At 36.3% G+C, this 25,341-nt stretch overlaps 1 protein-coding gene across 1 annotated transcript in view; it reads left to right on the top strand.

The window, feature by feature from the left end:
- The window catches only part of MRPS5 (mitochondrial ribosomal protein S5), a 41,392-nt gene extending 17,955 nt beyond the window's left edge, over window positions 1-23,437 (top strand). Inside the window, exons 6-11 of the mRNA XM_088148612.1 lie at window positions 11,140-11,230; window positions 12,617-12,663; window positions 14,283-14,340; window positions 15,153-15,215; window positions 17,380-17,516; window positions 19,962-23,437. Of these exons, the coding sequence (XP_088004738.1) occupies window positions 11,140-11,230; window positions 12,617-12,663; window positions 14,283-14,340; window positions 15,153-15,215; window positions 17,380-17,516; window positions 19,962-20,183 (618 nt within the window). The 3' untranslated portion in view covers window positions 20,184-23,437. The remainder of the gene's footprint in view (window positions 1-11,139; window positions 11,231-12,616; window positions 12,664-14,282; window positions 14,341-15,152; window positions 15,216-17,379; window positions 17,517-19,961) is intronic.
- Window positions 23,438-25,341: the final 1,904 nt, after the last annotated feature.

Here is a 25,341-nt window from a genome sequence, read left to right as displayed (position 1 = left end):
GTCTTGATCTTTAGTCCCTTCAAATAATGTCCTAGAACTTGATTTCTTTTCATTTTTTTGTTTGTCCCTTCTCACAAAAATTTTTCAAAACTTTAACAAGTCTTTTTTGTAAATCCAATATAGGAAAGTTATCCACATCACTCTTTTGGTTTGTTATTTGTATATCCCTTTTAATTGTTAAGACATCAGCTGGTTCCATTTGTATATCCATTATATCATGTTTTTCCATATCATTCTTGTAGCCTGTCATTTTTAAATCCACTTCCAGATCAGTCTCAGTCTTGTCCGGTAAAACCTGTTCCATAATATCTTTTATACACAGTCTATCTATAATGGCAGATACTCTTAAAATTAACTTGGGTCCATTGTTCACAAATATCCTTCAGTATGTCAGATGTTAACATATTTTGCTCCATTCTGTATTAGTAAGTCAAATTTAAGCATCTTCTTTAATTATAATCTTTAGTTCCTTCTAGGTCCCTCTAATGTCCAAGCTTCAAAGTCCCGTCCTATCATTTTTTTTTTTAAAGAATTCAAAACAAAGTATTTTCCCATGGGAAGGATTCTTATAATTAATTTCAAAATCTTATTTCAAATCCATCTGGACCCTAAGTCCATTTGTAACTTTCCAGAATCAACGTTCTAATCACCTTTTCGCTGTTTATTCCAAAAAAAGATTTTTTTAAAAAGTTCTTAAACTTGTATTTAAAACTTCTTTTGCTAAGGACTTGTCAGGTTCACCCCAAGAACAGCAACAAGACAATCCAGTACAGTTCAGTTCCTTTATTAGCTCACACCTAATAGACAAAATCTCGCCAGACTAAACTTACGCTAAAGCAACTAGTGGCTATAACCTGTGAGATTCTAGGAAGGGGCCAGCCTCATCCTCTTTGTCTTCCCACACTCTTGCTGTGGGCTGAGGAGGAACTTGCCCTATAATATCTCTCCCCCCTCTTGACAACCTTGAAGTTCCATTCCAGAATCTTCCCCTCTCATGCCATCCACTACAGGACTGAAGGAAACTCACCCAATACTGTAAACACTATAAAGGTTCCTAATAGTTGAAAAGCAGTTAACAAGCAATTTGCAAAAGTGATTAAAAAAGGAGGTATGTGAACTCTATGTCCTTTAAAAAGGCACCAACCGTGGTTTAAGCTAAGATGGCATTCCCTTGTCTCCCAGAGCTCTAAACCCACCAGAGACCACTGTCTTGTGGTCTCCTTGTTGGGAGCAATTGTCTGGAGCACTTGTGGGCGATTTCACATCTTCTCCTTGTCCGGAGAGGAATTACAAAGAGCTGGTCTGCGCACCAGCTCTTCATTCCACCACGGTTGTCAGCTCAGCTTTTCACAGAGCTGTCTTCGGTTTGCCATTTCTTCCCTAGTAGTTGGACCTAATTAATTGTGATGAACTGTGAAACTGAATTTTTATTTTAATATCCTTAAGAGCATCACATTTTTGTTTCAATTTTAAAATTGTACCTTGATTTCTCTCCTAAGAGATTCTACTTCCGTTTTTAAACAAATGTGTTACTCATTCCAAGAAATATAGAAAGGTTAGTAATGGAAGGTGATTGATTCCCAAATATAATAGAAATAAGCAGCTACTTACAACAGTGTAAAGGATCTAGACAAAGATGTTTGATACTGCTTTAACTGCCCTGGCATTGCCAAAAAAAATCAAGCAGTTTACATTGGGAGAAAGAGTCTGAAAACATTATACTAGAAAACATGTCCAGCCTTATGATATCTTGATTCAGAGTCATACAGGTTTAAATGTATTAGTGTAGTCAGAAAACACTTGAAGAGTAAGAATTTAACAAACTTCTGTCAGCTAAGATGAATGTATTTTTGTCACAAAAATCTTGTTACTAATTATATAAGTAAGAATTGTGTCACTCTTATACAGTTGTGAAGGGCCAGCAGACTGTTCAAAATGCAACTGTTAAGCTTTTGTTTTTCACTGAAGAGGAAGTTTTAAATTATAAGCACTATACAAATAATTATAATTGTGTGTCTTCTCCTTTCCACTTTCATAGTGCTCTGTAGTTATTTCTTTAGATGCAAATGTGTGTTCACTTTTGAAAGCAGCAGTATTAAAGCACAAAATTAATAATAACTTAGCACTATAGCAAGTAATTAGGAATCCAGATCTTTTCGTAGGATAGCAAGGAACACTACAGTGTTGTAATACATACATATTCTAATTAATATTTACAATCTGTGTATTTATTTAAAACATTTGTTTGGCCACCCAACTCAACCAAAAACATCCTGGGCAACTTACAGAAAATTCAACAGAACCCAACAAAAAGAATACAAAACCCATCTCTATATCTATATGTCTAACAGCATGCAATAATAGACTAATAGAATGGTAATCCAAACAGAAATGGCACCATGGTGTAATTAATGGCAGGGGGCTTGCATATGATTATATAGTTCCCTCTGTTACATTTCTTTCCATTCCTGTTAACAAGGGGAATGGTTCTACAAGAGTGCTTGACTGTTGGCCTACGCTAATCAGCATTTTCCTGAAAATTAATTATACTGTAGAAGAAACTGCTTTTTGAACAAAGATGCCAAAGCAGCATTACTAGTATTTTATGAACAATGAATCCTAATGGTACCCTTCTATAAACACTGATTATTCTGTCTTCCTGATGCAACAAGATAGTAAATATCTGCATATTGGATGTTGCATTTGTTAATAGCTGTTCTAGCTTTTGTATAACCTACACCATCTACTTTTCTTTGTATACAAGTAATTTATCGTGAAGAGTATTTAGCCGGCCCTTAAGTCTTTCAAATATGTCTCTCTGAGAAATGTTGTTTTGACCTTAAGCTTGTGCCGTAAAAGCAATGCTTTTTTTTTTTAATAAATTTTTTTATTTTTTACAACAAACACAAAACATACATAAACAAACAAGAACATAGAAAAGCATAAAAAAAACATCTTCCATTTTATACCGTGTGTCAACCAGTTACCAACTCGTTGGTGCCCCTTTCATAATCTTAAATTCTCATATCTATTCAAAATATACTTGTGTACTTATCAATTAACAATTATTAATCATTCATAGCTAGTCTATAGAATCATTTATTACAAGAAATTTTAACTTTCAATAGGATTAGTAGTACATTTTCATCTATCGATTATATGTGTATATATATAATAATTGATATCAAATTTCTATTGTAAAATTTCCTAATCCATTACATTACTATATTTTCTCATCCAATCATTAATAAAACAAATCCCGTGTCATATAAAATTACTTATCTTCTTATTCTAATTTCAAATCTCAATTTAACTCATCTCTGCACATTCCATAATTTTCAATAACTTCCTCCTGCATAGGTACTTTTTCATTCTTCCAATTCTTAAAAGTTACAGTTCTAACCACTATCAAAACATACTTAATTCTTCACTACATGTTTCAACAAAAATGTCTCTAGTTTAAAATCTATATGTTACTATATCCAACCATGTATAAATTTTAGTCTAATCTCTTAAAACATTTATAATCAAATACAATTTTTAACTATATATCTCAGTTTTATACTTTATTCCAGCGCTTGCATAATTTTAAGTTCACCCTTTTCATTCAATATCCCAAAACATCTAGCTGTTTATTCCTTTTTCTATATTATTGGATAAGAGAAAGCAATAATAAATGTCCTTTCAAACATTCTGCTTTTTGAAGCTTCTGTCAGTTCCATCATTGTTGTATTCCCCTCATTTTTTCTTTAAGCATCTGAAGTAGTTTCTTTCAATATTGTTTTACTTCTTCTTTTTATACATTCTCTTAGTACGATTTTCTATTATAATCTTGTATAATCTTTTTCTCACCCTCAGTACCAAGAACAAGTCTGTCCCTCTTCATTTAACAGTTGATTAACCCTTTTAATTCTCAGTTTATAAGCCTCAAAATAATTCTGTTTAATGTTTCTGATTTCTTGTGCTATTTCTTCCTTTTCCATTGATCCCGTTTTATGTTTAATTAAGTCCATTTTAGCTTTAATATCTTTTTTTTCCTTTTTTTGCAGGAATTTCTGCAGCTCTTCTTCCAGTTTTTTATAGTCATCCTCGATAGTTTAAAAATCTTTTTCTGCATTGTGTTTCTCGTATAGTCTATTATCTTGTATAAACCTTCATTGAGTCAAAGGATTCTTTATCTTTGTTCTTGCCAAGAGAAAGAGAAAAAAAAGAAAAAGAAGAAAAAAAAAAGAAGAGGAGGGGAAAGGCTGGATCTCTTTAAAAATCCAACTGGGGGGGGGGGGAATAGAGAGCAAAGCAGAGCTTCTAGCAGAAAGAAGAGCTACTGCCACTAATCAAGGCTCTTGTGACTAACTCAAACTTTCCATCTTGATATTTTCAAAGTTGCTTTCAACTCCACTTTCTTGTTTATAGTTATTCGGATGGCACCTGTATAAACATGCACATCCCACTATCTTTTTAGAAAGCCCAGGGTCCTTGAGCATGCGTCACAATGGAAGAAAAAAGGCACTATGTCGAGCCTCTAGATGGCAGTGCAACTTTCTTTCATTTACTTTCTCTTAACTCCACTTTCCCCATTTCAAAATCAAAAAATATAAATTTCTTATAACAATAAAGAAATCTTAGTCAAAAAAGAGGCTTAAGATAAAGAATTATTGAGTATTAAAAAGAAAAAGCCAGTCCAGTTAAAAATATATTTTTTTTAAAAGAAAAAACATCTTGCCAATTCCACTAAAAAGGGAAAGTTAAAAAAAAAAGATTTCCCCCCCCCTTTTTTTTTTTTTTTAATAAGGCTCAATCTCGCCGCTTGATCCACTTTTCTTCACTTTTAAAAATCTCTTTAAGTTACTTAAGGTGTTCTCTAAGAATAGTTGAATAGTAAAGGTCCATCTCACCCGGTTGACACCCCTCTTTCTTCTTCCTTTGGAGCTGTCCCGGCTTTCGCAGCCATTTTTGGCTGGCTCTCCTCCGCCGGCTTCAAGAGCTTCTCCCGAGATCAATCTGGGACTTGCGGCGTCCCTGAGATCCGCGGGACGCGCCCTTTGCGATCGCCATCTCTACGGGACGGCTTAGGTCCATCGGGACCGTCCGGGGGGGGAGATATCGGCTGTGATCCTGGAAGCCCAGGATCGCCCGCCGTACCGCTGCGACGCCAGCTCCGCCCTCAGCAATGCTTTTTTAAAATAGTAATTCAATTGAAAATTACAACTACAACAATAAAAAACTAATACAGACTAAAAAAAAAGAAAAAAGTCAAAGAAAAAATAGGTGCACAAAAGAAAATAGAAAAGAAAAATAAGAATATAGTAAAGAAAAAGAAAAGAAATATATAAAGAAATAACTTCTACCTTCATCACAAGTATAAACGATTTTAGTAACTTATCACTTTCTCTTAAAATACAACAAATTATCTCTTTTTCCCATATCCCAAATCCCATCTCTTATCTATAAACAATTCCTTTAAAACCTCATCATTTCAGTCCTGATCAACAAAAGTCCATTAAGAGTTACCAGAGATAACAACATATTTATTTTAACCTTGATCAAATAATCCAAATTTATATTCCTTTCTTTTATTTTTAACAGTCTTGATCTTTAGTCCCTTCAAATAATGTCCTAAAACTTGATTTCTTTTCATTTTTTTCTTTGTCCCTTCTGACAAAATTCTGCAAACGTTTAATAAGTCTCTTTTGCAAATCCAATATAGAAAGATTATCCAGGTCACTCTCTTGGTTTGTTATTTGTATATCCCTTTTAATTATTAAGACATCAGCCAGTTTCTTTAGTATGTCCAGTGTAGCATCTTTTTCCATATCATCCTTGTAGCTTGTCATTTTTAAATCCACTTTCAGATCAGTTTTAGTCTTGTCCAGTAAAACTTGATCCTCTTCCATAACATCTTTTAAACAGAGTCTATTTATCGAGGCAGATATTTTTAAAATTAACTTCTGGGTCCATTGTTCAAAAATATCCTTGTTAAAATATTTTGCTCCATTTTGTATTAATAAGTCAAATTTAAGCGTTCTTCTCCTTTAATTGTAATCTTTAGTTCCTTCTGGTTCCCTCTAATGTCCAAGCTTCAAAGTCCCGTCCTATCATTTTTTTTTTTAAAGAATTCAAAACAAAGTATTTTCTCATGGGAAGGATTCTTATAATTAATTTCAAAATCTTATTTCAAATTTATCTGGGCCCTTGGTCCATTTGTAACTTTCTAAAATCAAAGTTTTAATCACCCTTTTGCTGTTTATTCCAGAAAAAAAAAATTAACTCCTCAAAACTTCCTCTGCTAAGGGTTGGAGTAAATTCAGCCAGGGCTGTAAAACGTGTTGCTCCAAAGGTTTCTAATAGCTGAAAAGCAGTTAACAAGCAATTTCCAAAAGTGATTAGAAAAAGAAGTATGCAAACCCAAGGCGCTGACTGTGAGTTGAGCAAGATACTTATTCCCTCCTCCCCCAGAGCTGTAAACCCACCGGAGACCACTGTCTTGCAGTCTCCTCGTGAGGAGCAACTGTCTAGAGCACTTGTGGGCAATCTCAAGTCCTCTCCTTGTCTGGAGAGGAATTACGAAGAGCCTGTCCACTCACTGGCTCTTCAATCCACTGCAGTCGTCGGCTCCACTTTTAGCAGAGCCATCTTCAGTTCGCCATTTCTTCCCCGGAAGTCGTCGCCCTAAAAGCAGCACTTAATGGCAGCACACAAAATTGCTAAGCTAGCCGCTTAAACACAATTGCAAAAAAGGAGCAGATTTAATGCATAGAAAGTAAGTCAACATAGAATAAAGGCCTAATAACAATTCCCTTGGGATTTTGTTGAAAGGTAAATGAAAGGTATTTCCTAAAGACATGAAATGATATATACTAAAGTCAACACATCCCTTCCTGCAACGTTGCTGAGCACCAGGACCTGGAAAGCTTCTAAAGGTAGTGCAGTGATTCAGGAGTTCAATTCCTAGTTTGAACCCCATAGAATAAGGTTTAGGTGCCTACTTCTGTGAGTCCCAATATAGAATGAAACTGGTCATGTACTGCCTACTAGTGATCCATATAACTATATAACTGAAGTTATAGATTTTGCTATGCTTTCAGTGACTGTTCTCTTAACAGGGACAATCTTGAAGCTGCCATTCCTCAGCATTTTTATTTCTTTGGCTGTTCTGTAACAACACCTTGTGGTATTTCTATTCTCACAGCTATATTTTGAGATTGCAGATTTTCTCTGTAATGACATTTATTTATACTGAGCATATTTTATATCTGTCAATATATTTTCTTTGATCCTACCATATCATTAAGTCACAACTGGTGAACACGCTTTAAGGCTACAGTTCCACATTGCATGAAACAGAGAAATGGTGCAAACATGATATTCCTTTTATGAGTTCTTCCCTGAACTCTCTTAACACATAATGTCATTAAAGTTTCCTACATTCAGCCTTGAGGAATAAACTGTCCAGCTCCAGGGCAGAAGAAAATTATTAATGCATAGCGATTCTACATCAGGAAGTGATGCCTGTCATTATTGAAATAACTTCTGCTTTGATTGACAAGTTAGCAGTTGTAGGGAGATTAAATATCACTATTAGTATGTTTTACATCTCTTGTTACTCATGTCAAAGGACAGTCGTTTGAGAAGAAAATGCAGTACATAATTTATCTGGTCTTTCTGATGATAGCCTCTAGGGCAGTGTTGGCTGGTGAATTCTGGGAGTTGAAATCCACACATCTTAAAGTTGCTGAGGTTGAGAAACAGTGTTCTAGGGCAATCTGGATGTAACCAGTGTATTTGTGATTCTCCCTCACCTTTATGCATACAGTACATCTGTGTAAGTGTGCTCATTCTCTTCATCCTTTCTTTAAAGTATATATCCTAAACAAATTTGCTGAGCAAAAATCCTTTTGAACTGAAGGTATTGGACTCCTGAGTGGCTGCGTTTAGTGTAGGATTTGCTGCATTCTGAAGGACACGGTAGTACTGAAGCCAAAGTAAAGGCATTCCCCCCCCCCAAAATCTGTAAGAGTTATACATTCCTTTGCAAGGCAATTATGCACTGAGTTATTTTCTTTTCCTACAAAGAGTGGGGAAGTGAACTAATTGCCAGTGCTCAGTGAATGGGAAAAAAGTAGCGGCAGTCCATGGCTGCCTGTACACGTGACCAAGCTTCAAAAGTCTCTATGGAATTTTGAGAGAGATGTGATAGCTGTGATTGTGATGGGTGACCGGGCACATTTCCTTTCAGAGTTGCACAAAAACAGGTGACGAGGGTAGTTTTTTAAGGCAGTCACTTCTTGGCTGACTTGTTTCTGTGCGCTGCTCTTGCCATCTGCTGGAAAAGGAAGAAAGGAGCCTTGCTCTCCTGCATTTCCATTCCTCTTGGCACTAGTTTATCTGCAGGCTAATACAAATGCAACATATCACACATTTTTAAGAAATACCGAGCAATGCATGGAATTGTGTTCTTCCGGTCCCCAACAGCCAGATCTCCTTTTTGTTAGAATGTGCTAATCTTCCAATCCTGATTGAATGAGAAGTCTTGGTTAGCATTATTCATGGTCAGCCTTGTTTCCAGTATAACCAGGCTTGTTTAGGGAACATGTGGTGCTCTGGCAAGTAATCCAGAATTGGGAAGTTTGAGCCATTCTGTAGTTGTGCAGACTCAGTGCAGACCTTAGAGCAGTGGTTCTTAAACTGGGGGTAATTATCCCCAAGTCATAACCTGGGGGTAACAGAGCAATCTGTAATTGCTTGTTTGTGAGTCACGGATCCAGTTTGGGACTGCCACTGCTGAGATGCTTGGATAAAACAATAGTCTGTTTGTAGGGGATAATGACATTATTTGAGACTGTGCAAAGGGGCAGTTGGGTCAAACAATTTAAGAACCACTGCCGTGGATTTTCAAACAATACCTTTTCTAATAACGGGAAGGCCATAAATTCTCCTATCATAAATCAGTCTATGATCTTCAGAAACCTATTAGCAAACTGCTTTTGAAGCAAGTATTGCTTTACAGTAGACTTCAGTTTTACTGCTGATAGCATCTCTTGCAGACCTTCCATATGTGGATCTTTTCTCCTTTTTTAAAGATTCCCTTTTTCCTTAAAAATGCATATATAAGCTCTACTTTATCCAGGTTTACATTTAGACATTGTGCAAAATGCTGGTGACTCCAGGCAGCATAAAATATAAGGCTGAGATTACACATCACACTGATATGGATTGTTATTTGGGGGCATGGCTTGTTGTGCCTCTCCTATAGTTGATGCAATCCACCATAGTCAAACAAACCATAGTTTTGTGCAATATGTGAATCAGTTCATAATATCACTGAACAGTGATGAGTTTGGGCTAATTCATGGATATAATTGCTTCACTATGAATTTAGGATATTTGGCCAATTTAATTCAACCTGGAACTATGTCAGTTTAATCTGAGTCATTCAGTTATTGTGCATTGTTTTCTGTACCTGTGGGCAAATACTGATCTTACAGTGTTTTGTTGATGACCCATTAAAACGTTTGCCATAAAAGAGTCCAGTATTTGAACTTGAATGACAGTGGCTTTTCTAAGGGCCTCTAAACATCATCACTCCTATATAAGACATGATGGAAGGGGCAAGAAAATTACAAGTGGTTAAATGATTTTTTTAAACATACCGTTCTAATTGGAAAGACAGTGACAGTCCAACCCTCTGCTCTAAAATAGTCTTTCCTAAATTGATGCCTTCCAGGTGTGTTGCACTTGCATCATCCTAAGGCAGCCTGTCCACAGTGAGGAAGGGTGCTTTAAAGCAGTGTTTCTCAAAGCTGGCAGCTTGAAGATGTGTGGACTTCAACTCCCAGAATTCTTTGTCTAAAACAGGAATGGCCAATGGTGGACCATATCTATTTTATGAAGCAATTTTATTTCGCCCTAGAAACGCTTTCACATTTTATTTAAACATTGAAAGAAGATTGCATATAAAGTTGTTGACATTTTTGCTTATAAAAGAATATTTGAAAACATCTCAGACATGCATATGGTCTATTGGTGCAACATTTTTCAAATTTTTTCAGCTGTGGGACATGTTTGTTTTAAAAAAAAAAAAAAAAGTTCCCAGAACCCCTGATTAAGAGGCAAAGCACAACTGATAGGAAATTGGCTGCACTTGAGTGATTTATTTTATTTTATTTATTTTATTTTATTTTACCTATGGTCTCATGGAACCCAGTCAAGGCCTCATGGAACCGTAAGATTCTGTGGATCACAGTTTGAAAAACTTTGTACTGTATTAGAGGATGTTAATATGGGTTATCTCTACTAGCAGTGCTACTCCAATAGAGGCAGGCAGCACTTTGGCACCTGGAAATAGGTATTTTGACATCAGCCCTTTCTTTTCACAGACACTTGTGGCAAAAAGCGTATAAAATATACAAAAATAGGGGAAGATGGAAGACAAAAGAATTGTATTTTGTGTTATTATCTTGCTGGCAACAAACTTAAGGAAGTCTGGGTTATAGCAAAGGACCTAAACAATTTACCCCACTTCTTGTGGAGTAAAATATTCATTTGTTAATAGCAGTGCTTAATATAAATCTCCACAGGTAACATGAGCAGTTGCAAAGCTGTTAATACAACTAAACAGTGGTGTGCAAATAAATATATAAAAACTGGCTCTGTCACCTCCATTGCTGCTACCACACCAGGAGCTGCCAAACAGCTGATTGTCAAGTTAGGTGTTGCAGTTCGGCTCTGCTCTCAACCAGCTCACAAAATTCCTGAAAATTTACCAAGTGGCTTTCACAAGCCAGCTCAGATGCACCATTGCAACTAAAGCACTCATATAAAACTATACGAATAAATTAAATTTCAACCAAACCAAAACTAGTTCAAGTGAACATAAACTAAACCAAAGGAAAGAGTAAAGCCTAAGTATTAACTGTAATATACTGAAGACCAGAAAGATCTCATTTCTACTTCAAGAAAGCAGTATAAGAGTCTTGCAGTCAAACCTCCCCCAACCTCAAATCATTGGGGGAAGAAACTCACAAAAGCTTAAATTACTATAATGAATTGGCCATCTTTTTCTTTAAAAAAAAATAAGTATATACCTTATGAAGTCAATCTAATTGAATTGACTAGATTAATTGCTATCTTTTCCTTCAGCTAAAACCTGTATTTAACATGACTGCAAATGAAGGCCGAAAAAGATCTATGAGCGCCCTTGTGGTTGTTGGAAATGGAAGAGGATCTGCTGGTAAGTAATTGTCCTCCAATAGGTGGCTCAGAGAGTGGAAGCTATAGATAATCCTTCCACAGAGAGGTAGAATTCTCCTTTTGCTGAATGTATTAACATTCGGGAGACACTGCTGCAGACAAGCATCTTTAGAATTAGAGCAGAGCACAAATAGCTTGGTTGTCTCTGCTCTAACTTCCCGGACCCTGTGCTGAGATCACAGTAACTTTAAGGGTTGCAAAATGATAGCATTGGGCGTGGTTGAGCAGACACCTTGAACCTTGAATGTGTGTTGCAGTGGACCTCCTTCCTTGAATATTATTCACATCAAGCCTGTGCTGATGCTGTTTCCCGTATGTAATAAGATTGTCATTGTTCCTATTAAGCAAGCTTGGTTGAAAACTGATGTTATTCACAGCAGTAGGGCAGATTGCTCTCTATTAAAATCTTCACTTCAGATATAAGCATGTACTGAAAAAGGTAGACACATAAATGAGCTTTTGACTACAGTATCTTCACTCTGTGGTATCAGGCCAGCAGCAGCTCTGCAGATTTTTTTCCTCCTATTTTTTTTAAGACTTCTTCAGCTTTCATCTCACCTATGATGCTGTTTTCATTATTTTTTCCCATTTGCCTTAATATAGCCCCATTATTTGCTTTTGCCCAATTTCTTTCTCCTTGTAGAATTTAAATGTGTGCGATATATGTCATATATGAGCTAATTACCAAGGAATAAGAAAGAGGTTCTTTACTAGGATAGAAATGTAGAAACAACACAATACTGCCTAAATTTGGCAAAGACTGAGGAAACAGGGAAGGAAGCTTTTCTAAATCTGTCAACAGTCTTCTTGGAAATAATCTGTTTTGTAGCAGCAGCGCAGCCCAGATTGTAAAGCTCAGCATCAGGGGCCTGTTTATGTTCAGAATAAAAATATAATACAGCCCAGCAACAAAACTAATATAATTAGCCATATTTTTCTGTTAGATTCCTTTACCTTTTGTAATTTTTGCATGCTGACAATTCTTATTTATAATAAAAAATAAAAATATATAATTAAAAAATCCTTATGACTTTCAGACTTTTGCTGAACAAAAAGTGGACCACAGATTGAACAAGGAAGCAAGGGCAAATTTATTGGGGGAGGTGGAAGGAAGCATTGTTGAAATTCAGTAAGCCTTTTCGCTGGGATAGAAAGAATTCCATCTGCGCCTTCTAGTTACTTGGATATATTTGCAGCTCTTAGTCCACTGGGGGAAACTGGAAGAGAACCTTAGTATTACATAGATACGGGAAAAACCTTGGTACTGTATAAAGAACCTTGGTGCTATAAATAGGAGTTTCCACATTTTTTTTGCAAGTTTCCATTTGTGGTATTTGTCTTCTAACAGTCCATTTGTATCTATCAGGTTTTGCTCTGGGAAAAGCATCCCACATGAAGAACGCATTAAGAAAAGTATGTAATGCAAAAGCCGAACACCATCAATTGTTATTAAAGTCTGTCTTTACTTCCATGATTTTACAATGTTGTGATTCTAGCCTTCTGGGCAGATGTTTGTAAAATATTAAAAAATATCTCAGATCATATTAAAAAATATCTCAGATCAGGGTTTCTGATTAACAGCCTTTCTCATCACTTGCTATTGGTTGCTTTTATCTGCACTTGGCAAACACTGAACGTGTGTGCAAAATACATGCTCTGCCATTAAGCTGGATATCTTGTCCCTCCCACCACAAATTCCATAGACATCATTCATGGAATAATAAGGACCATGAATTGTCTATGAAAATGTGCAAGATAGATACAATGGCGTGGATAGGAAGCCCCTGTTACTCAAGAAAGTATTCTTGAATCTCTCCCTTATTCACTGCTGCCACTTGCTTGCAAAGATTCAGTCAATTCCCACTACTGCACATGGGCTGGTACTCAAAAGATAGATAGGCTCTTCTGCAGAGTGTACCCCTTCCCCCCCCCCCTTGCCTGTTTGAAGAAACTTCAGTGATTTCAAATTACAGATTTGGAGGACTTCAGAATTTTAAAAGGCAGGGAAGGGCATCCATCTGGAAGATGATGTCATTTGTCACGCGCTCAGTATCTGTGACTTTGCATTCACAGTGAAGTGCAATGGCTCATAGATGTTTTGTGCTTCCCTTTGTGCGGAATAAAGTCCCTACCACCACTCTTAGCTCTCTTAGACCAAGCCTGCCAAAAATCTCCAGAAAGCAAGCAAGCAAGCTGGAGCCAGTCTCTTCTTGTCATTCATAAGAGAACTGATTTATTTACATTTTTATGAAAACCATGGGCTATCAAAAGCTTAGGAAAGAACCAGATCAGGCTTCTCAGCTGAAGCCAATTTGTGATTCAAAACTTACTCAGAAGTGACTGAAACTAACAATTGTATACAGATTTTAAATATTATATACAACTATTCTCTAACTTTCTGCATGTAACCTTTTTCATTTTGAGCTAACATTGGAAGGAATATAACTGGAGCTTTTTTACTCTCCACAGGCCATTTTAATTTTCCTTTTCTTGAAAAAAAAAGTGTTGCAAGTCAGTTTTTCCAGATGAATTAGTTAAACATCTCTTTTCTTTGTTTTTCAGTATCATAATTATTTTTCACATCTTCCTGCTGAGCTCTAGGCCAAGAACACTAAGATTTCCTTAATTCAGACTTGACATTTTAAGATTGGCATTTCACTTGAATATCAATCTATCTTTATTAGATTAAACCAGACTTTGTGAATTAGTCCCTCACTTGGTCATGTATGTTGAAGAAGGTATTGCCTCCTGGTGACTTAAGGAAGGCTAACAAAAATTAATATTTTTATGACCCATATTATTAAAATGTCGTCCCTTGTTAAATAAACTGGAAGTATTTGTTAAGCATAGTACTTCCAGCTATCATTTTGATCTCTTTTAATTGATTTAAGTATTAGATTGTAGTTTATAATTATGCAGAGAAGTAAGTTTAATGTTTTCTCCTTTTATCATTCCTGTGACTTAGCTTTAAAATTGAGTTAGTACCTTTTCTTAATCAGTTCTAATTTTTTTTAAAATGTTCCTTTCCCCAGGCAAAGAACAAAGCTGTTCGCCATTTACAGTATGTTGAAAGATATGAAGATCATACAAGTAAGAATTAGAATTACATTTTAATTGAAATTTTAAAAGTGAGATGATTACAGTATTTTTCCCAGATATTACAAAGCTGTTTATTTCTTCTGTCTCTTTGTCTCAAAATCCAAGATTCAAGAGTTTGCAGAACTAGACTGCTTAATATGCACCATCAGAAACTTTTTGGGGGGGGCACCTGAATGAATAGCCGTTTTATTCAGTCTCATACCCAAATAAGACCTCTTGCATGAATTTTTCCAAGGATCATTTAAAAATGTTGTGGGGCTCAGAGGGATGTCTGCAGAATTCTCTAGGCACTTTCCTCTCCCACCCCTGAGAATACCAACATCTGATTAGTTTTAGCAAGGTTATTTTGCCCTTTCTTTCAGATTATGCCAAGAATTTTTGATGCTTGGTAACTAGTTGCAACACATTTGAATTAGCCACCTCAGATGAAACACACAAACATAAATTGATTGCACCAATTTGTAGATTGTCCCAAACTACCTTCCTGGTTATGTTACCCCAGTAATGGAAAAGTAAAAGCTTTCTATTTTCTTAAGACTCAGAACCAGAAAATCAATACTTCAGCTTTTTATTCTGCTGCCATTATTTAAAAAAATGTAAATACTATACTGTACAAATTGCTTTTCAGACAGGTTTCAGAGCAGTGTACACTCAACAAGTGAAAATGTTTCCACCTCCTGTGCTGTACTGCTTTCTGTGTAGGAAGTAGATTGTCTGTGAAAAAGCAGTAAATGTGTTCAAGTTGTATTGAAATCAGTGGGAATTCAAAATACATGTTTAGCAATATTTTATTTTTATTTTAGTTTTCCATGATATTGCAACCACTTTTAATAAAACAACAATTCGGATGAAGAAGCAAAACAGAGGTGAGTAAAATAAGAAATTGGCATAGAAATTGGGAATTTCTGTGTGGGGAACATTCATAGTATTATCTGTATCAGAGTCAGCTAATACTTAGATTCATTCAATTTGGATTGCAGACTGACCTATTCAACTGAGTGGCTTTAATTTCCCATTAAATTCTGTGAGTAGAAGCTTGGATTAAGTCTGCTGTAGCCACAAAGTAACATATGGCACAATATTTACTTGTGGAAGAATCGATGATAAAAATGTTGTCCTGCTATGCATATAGTTAGTTATCTCTGTGTTTTCATTTAATCAGTTGCACATCTACTATTGACATGAGAAATGGACAATTGTTCTCCAATTGCTGAGTGACAAGCTTGCCCTGCAGTCATAGCTTTTTAATAAAATACGTTTGATCACACTTGGATTTTTAAAAGATTTATAAGCCTAATTACATGAAGCAAGTTTCTGTTGGAAAATATAAGAGGACTGTATAAATCTAAATAAAAGTGACAATAGAATATCTGCATCAAAAATAAGTGTAATGTTCTACAAAGAAAAGTATTCTGCATTTCATTTTAAAACCAGCTTGTCCAACTATAGCTCAGTTTTGCTAGCTCCTTTTGTACTTAACTTCCTTTGAAGGAATGCAAAACTACATCTCCTCTGTTTAACAACTGAAAATTTTGCTTAATTAATTCAATTGTGTTAAAAAATCCTGATTCCTGCTAACTATATCTATTATGCAATTTAAGTAACTAGCACAACGCATTCTTCTTTTGCTTCTCATGGCCAAAAGTATGAGCACTAGAATCCCAGCACTCCCAATCACTGAACATTTGATTCACCACTCTCCTTCCTTCTGAAGTTTCAGCAGATACTGCTCATGCTCTCAGATGTGTCTTCTAGTCATAAGGATCAAGATCTTTCGATTTCATGATCTGAGAAAGAATCAGGTTGCTGGCATAATTGCATCTGAGTGATCTCTTGAGAAACTACCAAGAGTTAAATTTAATGCCATAAATAACATATACTGTATATAAGACCTTTGGCAGGATCATTTTTTCAGTCTCAACTGAAAACTGAATTTCTAACAAATCAAAATTGCTCAGTTTGTGTGAGACATAATAAGTGTACTCCCAGATTCCTTTGATGCATGAATTAAGCTGAAACTATACATAGTCGTGGTGAGTCCAGCAGTTTGTGTAAATAGTTTTAGGAAATGCAGAACATCCTGGGCCTGCCACTAGGCTTCCTGTATTAAGAATATTCCCTTGATCACATTTAAGTAGCCTTCTCATGTAGACATTTTTAAGATAAATAGTATACTAAACAAATATACCCATTCTTACCTCATTTGTTTGATCTTATAATAATATAATTGCAATAACATCAACAAAATATTAGGAAGAATAGGAATATTCAAGATCTTAAAATAAAAATAGAACATTTAATTTTTTGCAGATGATATGCTCGTTTTTTCTTAAAAATGCAAGTAATACATGTCAGTCAAAAATTGAATTAAATAAATTTCATGAAGTAGTAAATTTAACTTAGGTAAACATTACAAAGGACTCTTATCAGTTTAATTATGACCTCCTTCTGCAAAAACTGAGATGGAACTTAAGTCATGACCATTTTTATTACAATTGTTTGATAGAACAATTGCAATTAAAATTACCATACTTCTTGAAACATTTTTATTTTAAGTATTCCCAATTCAGTTGCTTAACTCTTTGGTTTTATATATGGCAATCACATAATAAAACTTCATTTGTATGTAATTATAATAAATGTTGGAATGGGCAAACTATACTAGTATAAAGAAAAGTATGAATGTACCAAATTTGAGATACCTTGATACCCTTCAACTAAGACAATTAATCCGTATCAGAGGAAGTCATACAATGTTCAGTGGGCACAAACTGAGTTAGTACTCTAAATGGAACCTTGTGCTATTTTTTCTTCTAAGTAATAAATCAATGTCTAGTATTTCAAGTTCATATTTATAACTTTAGAAGTTTAAAAAATGTGAAAACCCTTAGCAAATCTGCTTCCAATAATATGCTGTTGTAGATAGCCCCTAATAATATATTCCTCAAGTAAGTTGTTAGATTTGATTTAACAGCAGCTGCTTATAATATTGCAATTTTTATTTGAATCTTACTAAATTATTTTTCACAGGGTATGGTCTTCGCTGTCACCGTGCTATCATCACGATCTGCAAACTGATTGGGATTAAAGACATGTACGCCAGGATTTATGGATCCAATAATTTACTGAATCTCACTACATGTCTCTTTAAGGGATTAGCTAATCAGGTAAAAATTACAGTGGGTGACTAAAACATGTTTATCACTGTGTTAAAAATATTAGCTTTGGCCTATATTTTTAATGATATTTTAGGAACTGTGCTTTGCCATAGTACAGTGGGAAGGTACAGGGAGGGAATGTTCAAATAAATTTAAAATCATTTCTCAATCTCCTAACCATGATTAGTGGAGTATGAAAATTTTCTCCAATGAAATCTTTATTAAAAAACTTTTTTTACAATCCAGACACGGATTGTATTTGTTCTTAAAAATATTGCCATGGCTGAGACTTGAGGCAGGCACGGAACAAGAACAACACCAATGTTGATACAATGTAAAGGTGAATGAAATTAAATCGATTAGGGATTTTGCCCTGATAAGACAATCAGAGGCCAAATAAAAAAGTTATGTTCCTCATTGTAGCCCAGTGTTAACAGCTTGAGTGACAGTCTCTCTTGGGTATTGGGCAAGTAGAGATATTTCTCATCTCCTACTATCTGATCCATTATCAATGAAATATGCCTCGGATTAAACTTGAGGCCTTCTATTTGGAATACATCTGCTTTTACCATTCATTTATGATTTCTCCCCCCCCCCTTTGAGGGGGGTTATGTTTTGTTTTGTTGGGGGAGTGCTTTCATTTCCTTTATAATCCAAGGATCTTCAAGCAAACAAATTTCAGCTTTATAATTTTGCTGCATTTTCTTCAGCCTCATTTGTGCTTTGTAGAGCTTGCATTCTGAATGGGTTGCTTGCTTTCTTTAATATTTATCACATGTCTGAAAAATCATCTAAAGTTCATCTAACCTCCTAGCTAATTTTTATCCCAAGAAAATCTGTAATGGTGGAAATCAATCTGGGGATCTCATTTATTGCTTAGAATGCCAGTACATTACTATGAGAAATAGGCAAAATAGTTTTGAAGAACTATGAAGTTAATTCAGAAGCTGGTGTGACAGACGCTGCTAGATTAAATGGTCCATTGGCTGATGCAACAAGCTATTTATATGTGAAAGCAGAATGCATATTGTTCTTTCCATTTCTTAACTTTTCAAATCTTGAGCTTCCACTCCTCATTTCAGACTTTCTTGTCTTTCTTTTGACTTTGATATCTCTTGTGTTTAGGCTAAAACTCTCTTTGCTATATTCATAATTTCAGTTTTTAGTTCCTCCTTTGTTTCCTCCATTTTCTCATGTGATTGCTGGAATTTTTAATTTAACACTATGATTTATGTTGTTAATTTCTTGAACAGTTGGTTAATCATGGCTGAGTCTGATTCTTCTCCACACACCCCTTTTTCTTTCTTGACATGGTTCTTTTTTTCCCCTTCTTTCTTTATAAGTTGTGCACATCTTTTCCATTTGCTTTTCTCTCCCTTTCTTCTCTTCAGCCAGCCCCTCAGATTCTACAAAATTATATAAATTGAGATCACTGTTAGATTATGTGCTAAGTAGGGTGGCGATGGGGGAAGTAAAACAGATGAGATCAGTTTCTGGCAGTTGCTTTTAAAACCGCTTCTGTGTGAGTGCTGGATATTTCAAAAAACAGTGCAGCCGAAGGGGGTACAAAGTTCCCCAGCCATACTTGCTTAATTCCTGATGAAAGTGCCTAGGAATTTATAGAAAATACCCCAAACCACAAAGCGGGACAGAAAAAAATGTCGGCAAACCAGCATAGGTCCATCTCCTAAAAATACCAGATTTAAAGAAGTTTGCTGCCTAAAGCTCTGCACGTGTCCTGTAATTTATCAGGTTTTTTGCCAAATGGCAACTCTAAAATAGCTGTCATTTTCATAGGGATTGCCAAGCAAACAGGAAGAGGTAGAGTTCTTTATCTCAAATTTTTAAAGACTGCCTGAAACATAAGCAAATAGAAGAAGCAACCGTATTTGCAAATGTCATCTAATTCTGTCTAAAACCAACAATCAGTTCTGGGGCAGAGGGAGTGGAATTTAAAGGAGACTAGTTCCCAAATCTATGTGTCTGAAATTGGACAGGCCTTTTTCATCTTCTTCTGAAAAAAGTAATATAAAGAAGACTGCTTCACACTGGGGCCCAACTGAAATTGGATGCACTCTTATTTGATACAGATCACAGGATTGAATCAATCTTTAGCACTGTGAAACTAGTTTTTATTAGCATAGAAAGTCTCACAGTATTTTAAACCTGAGCTTATCTGCATCCTAGCAAATGTTTGCTTCATACATAATTCTTACTGATTTCTAAAGGATCACTTCATTTCCTTACAAAAAACTGTCATGTCTGTCTTGCCTTGGGGTTAAGGCTAAGGCTAAGAGATACTGCTTCTGATACTAAAAACAGTAAAGAGCAGTTTAGAACTAGCAGCTAAGGCTGGCCTTTAGCTTCCATGAAACCACTGGTTTACTAAATTTTGCAATTTGATAAATTGATATTTCTGTGGACTAAAATCCTCTCTTTGTATTGTCCCAACAGGACACTCATCAAAGCCTAGCGAACAAGAAGGGTCTCTATGTGGTAGAATTCCGTGAAGAGTGTGGCCCACTGCCCATTGTTGTTGCAAAGCCTAGTGGAATGGTCAGAGAAGATCCTGAACCAGAGGAAAAGGCTCTTGGTGTCAAACTGGAATGGAAAGAAGTGAAGGCAGCACAAGGAATAAAGAGTAAATGGGCTGATGTCAAAAGACCAGTTTGGTAGATTTTGGCAGTATTTAGATATACAAAATTAAGGAAGATCCCGCGTAATCACATAATAGGCAATATTTATTGATTCCACGTGAACATTCTTACTGGTTGCCTTGATTATTGCAATCATTGTAAGTTAGTCATTCAAAACAACTTAGCCAACTTTCTTCAGCTGATATCTCTTTAAAATGCAATCATTTTGTGGCATGCAGGCTGTAAAGGAAAAAGGGAATTTACAAAATCTCTTGACAAGAAAATGAGTCTTTTCACAAATAATTGGAGACAACAATACAGAAAAATAAAGCTGTAATTGAATTCCATTTCGCCTCACTTATCTCTATATGTTCAAGTAGGAAATTGCTACTTAGGCTTTTAATGAAAGAGGTAACTCGATGTGTTGGCCTTTAATACCACTTGAACGATACTGAACCAAAAGATACAGTTGGAAGGAATCCCAGTAAGATTAAAAAGTTTTGGGTGACTCCTCCTTGCCACATACAGCATAATGTTAGAGGATGTCTATTGGATGCAGAAAGCTCCAGGTCCAGTTTCAGGGCTGAGAAAAAAATATAATTGAAACCCTGAAGAGTTGTTCTGAACAACATCGGCAGTTCTGAGATAATAGAAGAAATAATCTGTCACAGTATAAGACTTTAGCAATATCAGCATGCAATCTTAAGACTTGAATCCACCACTCCAAAGAAATGTAAAAACACTGCGTCCTTTTTGGTGATGGACCAAAAGGTTGTCCATCACCAAAACTTGTAAGATTATAAGATTATGTGCCATCACACAGTCCTGGATTACTGTTTTTCATTTGTTGAGTCCATATGAGTGGTTTGGTAAGTATAGTGTTTCCTTTATATATGTTGATTGCTTGGTGAGATGAGTTGTTCCTGATCTATCTGTGAACATGTCTTCAAAATCTTAAAAGAATTTTCTGGTTTGCAGTTAACTCTGAGTTAATCTGGATTTTCTCTGATCTTGTTAGGATGTTATTGTGTTGGCTCAATACCACTAAGACAGGGTTTAATTCCCATTTATATACATCCATAGTTATTCACATGATTGATGTTAATTTTACTTGGATTAGGTAAAATTGACAATCTACTGGTCCATTCCTTATCACTGATAAATACCTACCATTTGACATGGAGTTTGCCTGCTAAACTAGGTAATAGTAGAAGGACTTGGTGTCTTTCTTTTTCTCTCCTTATTCTACCACTTTCTCACCCTTTTCTGGGTTTCTTGGACATAACTGAAACATTCCTGATCTAATTGTGTTATATCTTTTTCATTTCTTTCTTTGTTCCAAAATATACTTGATGATATTCTTGGGGATTTGCTAACCGATTTCTCCATCCTTCTTTTACAATGTCCAGAGTACTTCAGGGCCATCTACCTTAAAGGAGTTCAAATGAACTAAAGCCCCTAGATGTTTGTGGTACCTCTCGATAAGCAAAAAGATAAAGTAACTAGGTATTCCAATTCCAATATTTCTTTAAGATTTAAGTCATATGCTCCATCAAGTCTTCAGTTTAGGCTGATTCTGAACTTCCAAGTCAGCATAAAGATGAGGGCTGACTGAAGATTTGTCTCTTGATCTGTAAGGACTTCTTGAGGGATCCCCACCCTGCTAAAGACTTCATAATTTTTTCATCAATTTTCTTTGCTGTTGCCTGTCCTAAGTGCTTTGGACTCATGGGTGGTAATACACATTACCATTATGTATTAATGTCCCTAGCTAGTTTTAGAGATCAGGCCTACTACATATAATGTGATCTTTTAAAATGGTTACAGGGATCAGAAGAACCCTGATCATGGGGTGCCTTATATTGGAGTCCCTTTCTTTTAACCAGTTGACAGTATTGCAGTTGCAACATTGTAGCAATATTGGTTGGTCTCTTCAGGTATCATTGGCCAATAAAGTGGTTTAGGGCTTGATATAATCTCTTCCCAAATGCCCTGCCAATAAGACCCATTAACCAGGAGAATAAGCTGTTTATACATTTAAGGAATGACCATTTGCTGTAGGCATTCTCTAGTAAAGATGTGAGCCCTTACCCTACATAAGAGTTTATTCATTATTTCAAAACAGGAGCACTCTAGTCTTTATTCTCTTCACTAACTGTTTACCAGTACTCTCTTAATTAAAAGTCTCATAGATGTCCTAAAGTTAAATCAATTTCCTGTAAGAGAAACGGATTATAGGTTACCGTCTAACCTTAGCTGCTTTATTACAACTTTTATTTTGGGGAGATGCCCACGTTTCCCTATTTTCTACATTGCTGCATCTCACAACTCTCAGTGGTTAAGCTCTTTTAATAACTCCTGCCACATTTAAGGCTCCTTCTTTGTTTGAGCCTTTAATTTGCAATAGGAAAGAAGAACAGTTCCTGTAAGGAGATCAATGGGAAGCACTTATACTTTTCCTATCAGGAGATTCCTTGTTTCCAGATCCAAGCCTTCAGCAGTGATACTTTATGTGTTTATCATGCACATTGGTAAAACTGTCTTCTTCCTTCTCAGGAGCTTTTGAAATTAAATGAAGAACTTGGATTTTTTTCCATGTCTTTTTTAATTGTTTTGGGATGTTTTGGTTTGGTGTGCCTTGTGTTTGGCACTATTGGATGTAAATGTCTTTTACATTTGTATTCTTGTGAAACTGCCAAGAGTCCTCTGGGATTGTAGGAAGGGGGTATAAATGCAACAAATTCATAGTATTGACTAAGCCAACCACCTACTTCCATTGACTTCTGCCGAGACTGTCATCTCCTTTCCTAACAATACTTTAAAGCAGTGTTGTCCAAACTTGGCCACTTTAAGATGAGTGGACTTCAACTCCCAGAATTCCCCAGCCAGCCATGTTGGGGAGTTGAAGTCCACTCATCTTAAAGTGGCCAAGTTTGGACAACACTGCTTTAAAGGCTGCTGTACTTGGGCTTTTGGGGAGCTTGTTCTTATAGTCTATTGCTCTACCTCTGCCTCTACCAGTTCCTCCTCTTTATCCATTTCTGACTTGATGTAAACTTTGGTTTGTGGGTAAGGATCAGAGGAGAAAATCTGAGCCATTTCATGTAGACTCCTTGCCCTTCAGGGTCTAGCCTCCCTTTTTCTGAGTGTGAGTTCAGCTTTCACTGTTCCCAGCAAATGCCATGGGTTCCTTTGAGAGATGGCTCAGACCACAAACAAGAGGAGACATTTCCTACAGTGCTCTTTAATTCATGGCAAGATTTATTATATCAAAATAAATGTTTCTTTTATCAATGCAGTTGTGACATTTGTGGTTATTACTGTTGCTGTATTCAAGGTCTATTTTTATTTTATTTCCTGTTTTGATATTTAAGCATTATTTCTACTTTAATCTCCTATATTTATTCCTAGATTTCTGTCTCTATCCTTAATTTGATTTATCTTCCTTACTTACATTCAAATGTTTATCTCTCTGTCATGACTATATTTCTTATATCAGAAGAAAGCTGAAAAACAATGGCTTCTTCAGTAAATAAGTAGATTGCTATGGGGCTCACACTTGCAAGGATTCTAAAGTGCTTTTTGTAAATTATTTTCAGTGTACAGCTGCCTATATATAAGTAGATAGTTTCAGGCTAAAGCTCACACTTTGCTTTTAAGAGGTATACTAGTGGTGATACTCCAAAACCTGGTCAGGCCAGTAGTAAAATATTATTAAGCTAAATTAATGTATGTATAATGATATAAACTTGAAAATAAGTAGATTCCCTCATCCTCCATTTCTTATACAGTGGGGCAAAAAAGTATTTAGTCAGCCACCAATTGTGCAAGTTCTCCCACTTAAAAAGATGAGAGAGGCCTGTAATTTTCATCATAGGTATACCTCAACTATGAAAGACAAAATGGGGGGGGGGAAATCCAGAAAATCACATTGTCTGATTTTTAAAGAATTTATTTGCAAATCATGGTGGAAAATAAGTATTTGGTCACCTACAAACAAGCAAGATGTCTGGCTCTCACAGACCTGTAACTACTTCTTTAAGAGGCTCCTCTGTCCTCCACTCGTTACCTGTAGTAATGGCACCTGTTTGACCTTGTTGTCAGTATAAAAGACACCTGTCCACAACCTCAAACAGTCACACTCCAAACTCCACTATGGCCAAGACCAAAGAGCTGTCGAAGGACACCAGAAACAAAATTGTAGACCTGTGCCAGGCTGGGAAGACTGAATCTGCAATAAGCAAGCAGCTTGGTGCAAAGAAATCAACTGTGGGAGCAATAATTAGAAAATGGAAGACATACAAGACCACTGATAATCTCCCTTGATCTGGGGCTCCATGCAAGATCTCACCCCGTGGGGTCAAAATGATCACAAGAACAGTGAGCAAAAATCCCAGAACCACATGGGGGGACCTAGTGAATGACCTGCAGAGAGCTGAGACCAAAGTAACAAAGGCTACTGTCAGTAACACATGCCGCCGCCAGGGACTCAAATCCTGCAGTGCCAGGTGTGTCCCCCTGCTTAAGCCAGTACATGTCTGGGCCTGTCTGAAGTTTGCTAGAGAGCATTTGGATGATCCAGAAGAGGATTGGGAGAATGTCATATGGTCAGATGAAACCAAAGTAGAATGTTTTGGTCTAAACTCAACTCCTCGTGTTTGGAGGAGAGAGAATGCTGAGTTGCATCCAAAGAACACCATACCTACTGTGAAGCATGGGGGTGGAAACATCATGCTTTGGGGCTGTTTGTCTGCAAAGGGACCGGGACGACTGATCCGTGTAAAGGAAAGAATGTATGGGGCCATGTATTGTGAGATTTTGAGTGAACACCTCCTTCCATCAGCAAGGGCATTGAAGATGAAACGTGGCTGGGTCTTTCAGCATGACAATGATCCCAAACACACCGCCCGGGCAACGAAGGAGTGGCTTTGTAAGAAGCATTTCAAGGTCCTGGAGTGGCCTAGCCAGTCTCCAGATCTCAACCCCATGGAAAACCTTTGGAGGGAGTTGAAAGGCCGTGTTGCCCAGCGACAGCCCCAAAACATCACTTCTCTAGAGGAGATCTGCATGGAGGAATGGGCCAAAATACCAGCAACAGTGTGTGAAAACCTTGTGAAGACTTACAGAAAACGTTTGACCTCTGTCATTGCCAACAAAGGATATATAACAAAGTATTGAGATGAACTTTTGATATTGAC

Source organism: Python bivittatus, unplaced genomic scaffold, assembly GCF_059951505.1.
Source record: "Python bivittatus isolate LINGU-HERP-01145 unplaced genomic scaffold, Pbiv_v1 ctg000020_np1212, whole genome shotgun sequence".
Lineage (NCBI taxonomy): Eukaryota > Metazoa > Chordata > Lepidosauria > Squamata > Pythonidae > Python > Python bivittatus.
Note: the sequence above shows the minus strand (reverse complement) of the source record. Positions and strands in the feature narration are given on the sequence as shown.